The sequence below is a fragment of the Erithacus rubecula genome (assembly GCF_903797595.1).
Source record: "Erithacus rubecula genome assembly, chromosome: 1".
NCBI lineage: Eukaryota > Metazoa > Chordata > Aves > Passeriformes > Muscicapidae > Erithacus > Erithacus rubecula.
Window position 1 is genome coordinate 70,494,473 of NC_136658.1, and position 7,227 is coordinate 70,501,699.

At 44.0% G+C, this 7,227-nt stretch overlaps 1 protein-coding gene across 1 annotated transcript in view; it reads right to left on the reverse strand.

Annotated features, from left to right (window-relative positions):
• The window catches only part of DHRS12 (dehydrogenase/reductase 12), a 28,467-nt gene extending 25,336 nt beyond the window's left edge, over positions 1 to 3,131 (reverse strand). Inside the window, exons 1-2 of the mRNA XM_079304171.1 lie at positions 1,942 to 3,131; positions 1,259 to 1,392 (exon numbers count right to left, since the gene is read on the reverse strand). Coding sequence (XP_079160297.1) covers positions 1,259 to 1,392; positions 1,942 to 1,997 — 190 coding nt within the window. The 5' untranslated portion in view covers positions 1,998 to 3,131. The remainder of the gene's footprint in view (positions 1 to 1,258; positions 1,393 to 1,941) is intronic.
• Between the last annotated feature and the right edge of the window lie 4,096 nt (positions 3,132 to 7,227).

The window sequence follows — 7,227 nt, forward strand, 5'->3', positions numbered from 1 at the left end:
ACATCCATAAAACATCAATTCAGGGAAAAGCTGAACTCATATTACAGAGATTGTCAGCAAGACCATCATTAGTTAGAAACATCTGAGTGTTTGAAGGTAAAGCCAACACAACTTGATTATTCTCCTGTTGAGTCAGAATTCCTTATTTTCTTGTTGTGACATACTTGAGATTCAACTACAGGCCTTAGCCCCAACAGCTGACACTGAGTTTCAAAGTGAAATGTTCAAGGATGGGACCAGGAAGTCATTTTAACTTCATATGAACAGCAATGCCCATACAACGTATCAGACTTGCAGTCTGAGCCCAAGGCTGTTCTGCTAAACATGGTAACCAAATCCCATCCAGATCCAGCCAGCTTTCCAGCTTGCAAAACCTGGTAGAGATATCCATTTGTGAGCAAAACAGTCACCTGACAAAGCAATACTTACATAAAGTGATTATGTACACTAGCAGTAGTGGGAACTTGAAATCAATTACATGCTGGCACTGATGGAGATCATAAACCCAAAGACTCTTTGATGCTAACAGCTTTGAATTAGTTTCATTTAACTGAGTAGCCATTTTCCTTCATAAGATAGTTACGAAACCTCAGCACACAAAAAGAGCCACAGGCTTCTCCCCTTCATTCTACATGCCAGAACTTCTGTCACTCTTGCACAACAGGAATTATTTTGTCAACTCTGTAAGGAATTAGGTTTATCCTTCAACAGCTAGGCCCAGTTCATACCATGTCCTTGCATAAAGAGAGCAACATAAAAAATTAATTACATGTAATCAGTCAAAGGGCACAAACTCCAGATTACTACCATTAATATCAAGAACAGCTACATTGTTTTTTTTTTTAATGTTCTCCCATCTCATTTTTGTAAAGACAATTGTTTTCTTATTGTTATCACATGATGATATGATACATTTGAAGATTCCTCAGTTCAAATTCAGCCAGGCTATTACTTGTACTGAATTAGCCTTAAACAGACAATGATTGTCACCAACACCCTTAGATGCCACTATAATACAGATAGTTTTGGTAAACATGCACTTGAACAACAATTTGCAGATCCTCTCTGCTAAATGTGGTTTCCTTATCCCACTTCTCACTGCACTGATTGTGCTTAAACCTCCAACCCACACTACAAGCCCTGTGCAATGACCCTACATCCCAGGGATTTGTGTTTGTGTGTGAGTGTTGGAAGGCCAAACCTGCTTCCTTCCATCTTCTCTGTAAACCTCTGGGAGCTCCACGGCAGCCCTGCTCACCTCTCCTCGCTATCTCCTTGGCCGTGGCCTTGCCAATGCCACTGTTCGCACCAGTGACCAGGAAGGATCTTCCAGCCACATCCACCTCCACATCAGCTGGGTTGAAGTGCTTGGAAGCAGACTCGTAACCACCTCTGAACAAATCAAGAGACACCTGTGAGAAACTAGAAGAGAGCCCTTCCAAAATAAACACACGCGTGGGTTGAAAAGCACTTTCGCAGCTCAGCATCCAGTAATTGCCCTGTTTACTGGGCAATTTATCCCATGGGACAGGCCATGAACACTGAGATCAGCGATGTATCATAGAATCACCACGGTGGGGAAAAGCTCTTTAGGATCATCAAGTCCACGTTGACCCACGTCCTCAAGTGCCGCATCCAGCTGTTTTTCCAAGACTCCCAGGGATGATGTGTGCATCACTTCCCCGGCAGCCTGTTCCCGTGCTTTGCAATGAAAGCGCCAACTCGCGATGGCGTTGCCCGCCCCAGGCCAGCAGCCCTGCCCTCGGCCCTCGGGCAAGGCGGCCGGGCCCGGGCCCCAGGGCGGGGCGGGCAGGGCCGAGCGGGGCAGGGCTCAGCCGCCTCGGCAGCCGCCCAAAAAACCCCAAACAGCCACGGCCCCGCCGCGCACGGACAGGAGCGGCCCAGCCCGGGCGCTGCGCCCGCCCCACGCCCCTCCCGTACCTCGTGTACTCCCGCAGCCCCTTCACGAACCACACGGTGTTGCGGTACCAGGACATGGCGCTGCCGCCCTCGCTGCCCTGCCGGCCCCGCCTCTGCCCTTACATAAGGCGCCGGGCCAGCCGTGCCGCGTTAGGTAAGGGCTGAGGGGCGGCCCGGCCCCGCCGCGCTGAGGGGACACCGAGGGAGCGCAGCGAGTGCGACATGGGGGTAGCGCTGTCACCTTCCTCAGCCGCAGCTCGTGGGCTGGGTATCCCTATCCCTGCTGTTTCCTCCCCTTCTTCCTTAGCCATGTAGACAGCTGTGGGCAGCCCCTTCCTCGCTGCAGACGGCTGCGCCTGGCGAAGGTGGCGGCAGATGGAGGATGGAGAATTTCCCGGGGCTCCAGCCTGGGGCAGATGCTGTCGCCGGCTCAGCCGGGACTGCAGATGGGATGTCGTGCTTTGGGAACATCCTCTGCCCTGGAAAACTGTGAAAGGAATGCTCCCAGAGAAACGCAAAGTATGATGTCACACCACATGAAGTAGCATTTTACATGGCAAATCCATATTTTCACACATACCTAGCTCCTACCGATGGAGTGAAGAATAGCTGTTGCAGTAAGGGGAGTGAAATTCAAAATGTTTTCACTTTTATGCTTCTTGAGCCTATGAAGCCCAAGAGAAGCCCACTTGGAGTTGTGTATCTGGACAGCCCATGTTAGCCATTAGGAAATTGTCATTATAGGTATCATTATACTTTTAATTACACAGAAAGTCTATGTGCTTCGAAAGTTCAGTGTGCAAGTTGGATAAATTAATGTATTTTATGGGGTATGCAGGGCCACATGCAGAGAAGCTCCTTTTGGAGTCCTATCTAAGTTTTCAAGAGCTTAAGTTACCTGGTTTCAATAGCACATATAGCGGAGAAATGGGAATATTCTCTCTTTTTTAATCTTGTATTATAGCCTGATATTTCTTTTTCTAAATCTCTAAATCTCTTTGCTCCAGCAAAGGCTTTGTATTAAAGTCTTCTACTTTCTCAGCACGATACCTGAGTATTAGGGTTATACAAAAGGTACTTCCCACCATGAAGTTACAACTTTTGAACTCAGCCCTGTCTGCTTGTACTGTGCATTACACATGAAGTAACAGTTTCTAGGGGGCAAAGAGACACATTTTCACAGTGATATTTTCTTCCATGCAGAGGCCACCCGGCTCAGTGTTGTACCTTTTCATGAAATCTAAAAATGCTTGTTCTTAAAACAAATGAGAGACTCAATTAAAAAAAAATATTGTGCTCTATTCCCTTGTCATTTCTGCATTTACCCTATTTATTTCTTAAGAACTGTTATTACGTCTTAGTACAAGCAAAATGGGATGATAGCTCTGGTGTGTTTTGTTTGTAGTTTCAGCCTGTGTTCTCATAAATTGGGAAGTTTATCCCTGCAGTCTGCCAGCCTCTGAAAGTAAATGAAATGCAGGTACAGAGAATTCCTCACAGACTGAACCATTTGCACTGTGATCAACATGATGCTGGATGATGCAGCCCTGAGGTGCTAACCAATGTGAGTATGCCTGGCAGAAGCTGTCCATGAGTCAGACACAAAAAGAGATTATGGCAGACAGAGAATGGGAGCAGCTCATAATATTTTGGGGTTAGGCAGTAATGGGCAATTACAGCATATAACTCATATTATGATTACGGAAGATATTTGAATGTTATGTTTGCTACCAGTGCCATCCTGGTACATACACAATTTTCTCAGAGAATATTATATAAGTACTGCAATACCACTACTGTGATGTTAGCTGTTCCCTTTTAATAAATGGCATTTTAAGGAGATTTTGTAAATGCCCAGAAATTATACCCTTGCCAGAGTGCACCAATTTCTGAGCACATTCAGCTGAGAGATTTCTGCTTAGAAACATTTTCTTTTTCTGCACTGAGGGGCTAAGCTTGCACCCAGAAATGAACTGTCACAGCATTCTGTCTGTCTGAGCAGCTTCATAGAATAAATCATTAAGGTTGGGAAAGACCTCTGAGATCATCCAGCCCAACCTTCACATCAAAAGCAAGCTGTTGCACACTGTCCTAACACCACCTAGATATTTCTGTTGCCTCATTTCTTCCCCTGTGGTGTTTTGCTTCTGTACTGTTGTTCCAGAGGCTGCAGAGATTGTGTAAATGCTCTCTGCTAACCCAGCCATCACAGTGATGAAGGGTTGTGCAGGAGAAAGGCAAGATGTACTTTTGCCAAGAGCTGGGTGCTGCTAATGAAGGGCCTACACCTCAGTCTTCTCACAGGCAAAATTTCTGTCCACTTCAAAAGTTTTGACCACATATCTTGCCATCTGTACTGAATTCTAGGTTGAAACATCTTGTTAGCTAGAATTAGAACCTATTCTGGAGCTTTGGAGATTTGGAAAGTTAGAGCTTCTGGTTTCTTTCTTGATTCTAGTAGCTTAGCAATTAACTCCATCTGGACACTGCTCTGAACATGAGGGATTTTTTTTAGACAATTCTTCTCAAGGATTGGCATCCTATATCTCAGACCCCCATCACAGCCAGCAGCTAGTATGTTTGTTTCATATATAGCTGAAAGTGGGAGACCAGTGGGAGAGTCTCTTGATCTCTCAATATTTCCCTCATTTAAGCACAGAACAAAATGGCTTCACCCAGGCTAATAAACACAACTGTTTATCCCTGATAAAACATATCCAAGTTAATTCTTACCTTTTATCTATGCCCTGAAATATTCCATTGCTTATTCTTAGGCTCTGATCTTTTTGCCCATAGGCAAATGATTATTGATCCCGGGTCACAATAGATATTAAGTAGATACTTCTGTCCAAAACAAGCTGAAATATCATCAAGGGAATAGTTTGCTCAAAGGGTAATTTGTTCCCAAACACCTCTGATGAGGGTGCACCAGGGTTAACACTGCACAGCTTGGCTTGGCACTGGTGGTCCTGCATTCTGGTGTGTGCATTTACCAGTGTACAAAGAGCCCACAAGCCTGTTATGCAAGCCCTCCATGACTGCAGGTAATCCTCCAAGCACATAAAAATTCTGGAGTGTTGAAGCTGTAAGCCTCCAGACATCAGGATTTTTCATGGAGTAATGAGTTGAGAAGCTCAATTTTCTTAAAACACAAGAGCTGATTGAAAAATAGCTCTCTGGCACTCAGCTGGACTAAGATGAAAAACACACCTTAGACTTGATCTGTCTTTGTACCTGTCAAATAACAAGGAGTTTTAAGCAAAGTTTTAATTACTTCCAGTACAAAGGAAAGTTGAAAATGCTGATTGCTGTTAAGGGCTGTGTATTTCAGTGCGTTTCATATTTTCTTCCCAGGGGACAGATCTAAAAGTAGAGTACTCAAGAGCTGAAAAGCAATTATATATTATACAAGATGTTTAAAACAGCTTCAAGACCATTCTGCCAATCTCTTTTATGACCCTTTTTTTTTTATGAGAGGCTAAAATCTTGGACTTAAGGACAACCAGCTCCTTTGCTTGCTTTCTTCCAGAGATCTGGCAGGCTGTTGTGCATTCTCTCCTTTCCTTGCAGTTACTAATTTTCTAATTAAGTCTCTGTGCCTGCCCCCATTAAATCAATCAGAACTGATTCAGTCGCCACTGATTGCAGTGGAAACAGGCACAGGCTTTGAGGGCCAGGTTTGCAGGAAAGCTCAGCATCCATAACTGGGGCCAGGTTTCCAGAGGAAGTGGCAACTGTGTGCAAGCCACTGCTGTGGGAGCTGCTCCCAACCCTGCTTTTACCATGCTGGCCTCAGCCCTGGATGTAGAACACTTGAAAACTCTGTTTTAGAAACTTGCACTGCCCCAGTCAGTGTAATAGCAATCAAGTGCTGTCAGCAGCCTGGGGAGAGGCAGTTGACACTTGTCCTGTTGTCTGGATGAAGCAGAGGGTTTGATGAGTGGTTGAAGAGGAACATAAAGTCCCTGAGGTCTCAGAGCCATGTCTGAAGTGCCTGTGGTAGCAGCAGGGTGAGGGAAGCTAAAAGCTGCTTATCCTGAATGCAGGGAGGGGTTGAAGTTCTGGCCTGTCTTGTGTTTTTGGGAACAGTAGGGTGTTTTCTTTGTTGTGTACCCAAGTCATCACCAAGTCTGCCAGCTGCTGTCATCAACAGTGTTGTTTGCAGTGAAGAGTCAGGCTTTCCCCAGACCAAATAGCCTTTTATTATTGAGTAACAAGTGTGGCAGTATTCATCAGATCTATCACTCATTGCTCAGGGGCCAGTAAAAGGAATCTCATGCTGTGCCTTATCAGAATTATAGGTTTGCTTTATCAACTGCTGAGGACCCTGGTCTCTGGGGGCCTGCAGGGCTTCCCAGGCTTAGGCATGTCCTGGCAAAGAGAGGGGCTGCTTAGTGTCCTCCCAAAGTGGAAAAAATTGGCTGGGAGCAGCAGCTAGACCTGCTGCTAATCTAGTTAATCTCCTATATATCAAAAAAATTATGCAAGCTGACGTGTATGTAATTGCTTTAAAAATAAAAGGATGGCTCAGGATATTTAAAAAATAATAAAATCAACATGTTATATTAATATGCATCCTGGAGAGTAATTTTTTTGACAGTAAAAGATAATTTTGTGATTCCCATGACTGAAAAAATTTTTATGTTCTTACAGCAAACAACATACTTGAATGCATACATGTTTATTGCTAGGCTGTGCAGTAATGTAGTTATCTATACTAACATTTTCTTTAGCTGCCTGGTTTTCTTCTTACTGCTCTTCTACTGTAACTTACTGTTCTTACTACCAGCTGTTGAACATGAATGCTTACAGGCTTATTGACTCAGCTGAGTCCTGCTGCACTTTTTTTTTCTTCTGCAAATCTTACTGCTTATTAGCATTTTATTCCAGCCCAGATGTAACCAAATTGCAGATGTTATCTAGTAGAATGTATCATCCAAGATGTACGTACAAGCAGAGGAACACACACATCTGCTTACATGGTTGCTGTTTTGTTCAAATGCCAAAGGAATAGTCTGAGGTTTTGTACCTTCAAGCAGTTTCTTTGCTGTTGTAACAAAACCTGGAGAGATATGTGAAATTTATTCATGCAAAGCTGTGGAGCCAAACCTTCCCATACAAATAAGCACCAGACCTCTTTACTTAAAATCTTATTTCACCAGGAAAAGTTTTGAAAAAAACCCCCAAGTTTACAAAAAATACTGAAGCAACTCTTTGTTTTGATACATTCTGAAAATAAGTTGAATTTGTTATGAGGTACTGTTTTGCAGTCCATGCAGAATAGCAATACAAAAGTAAACACTGATA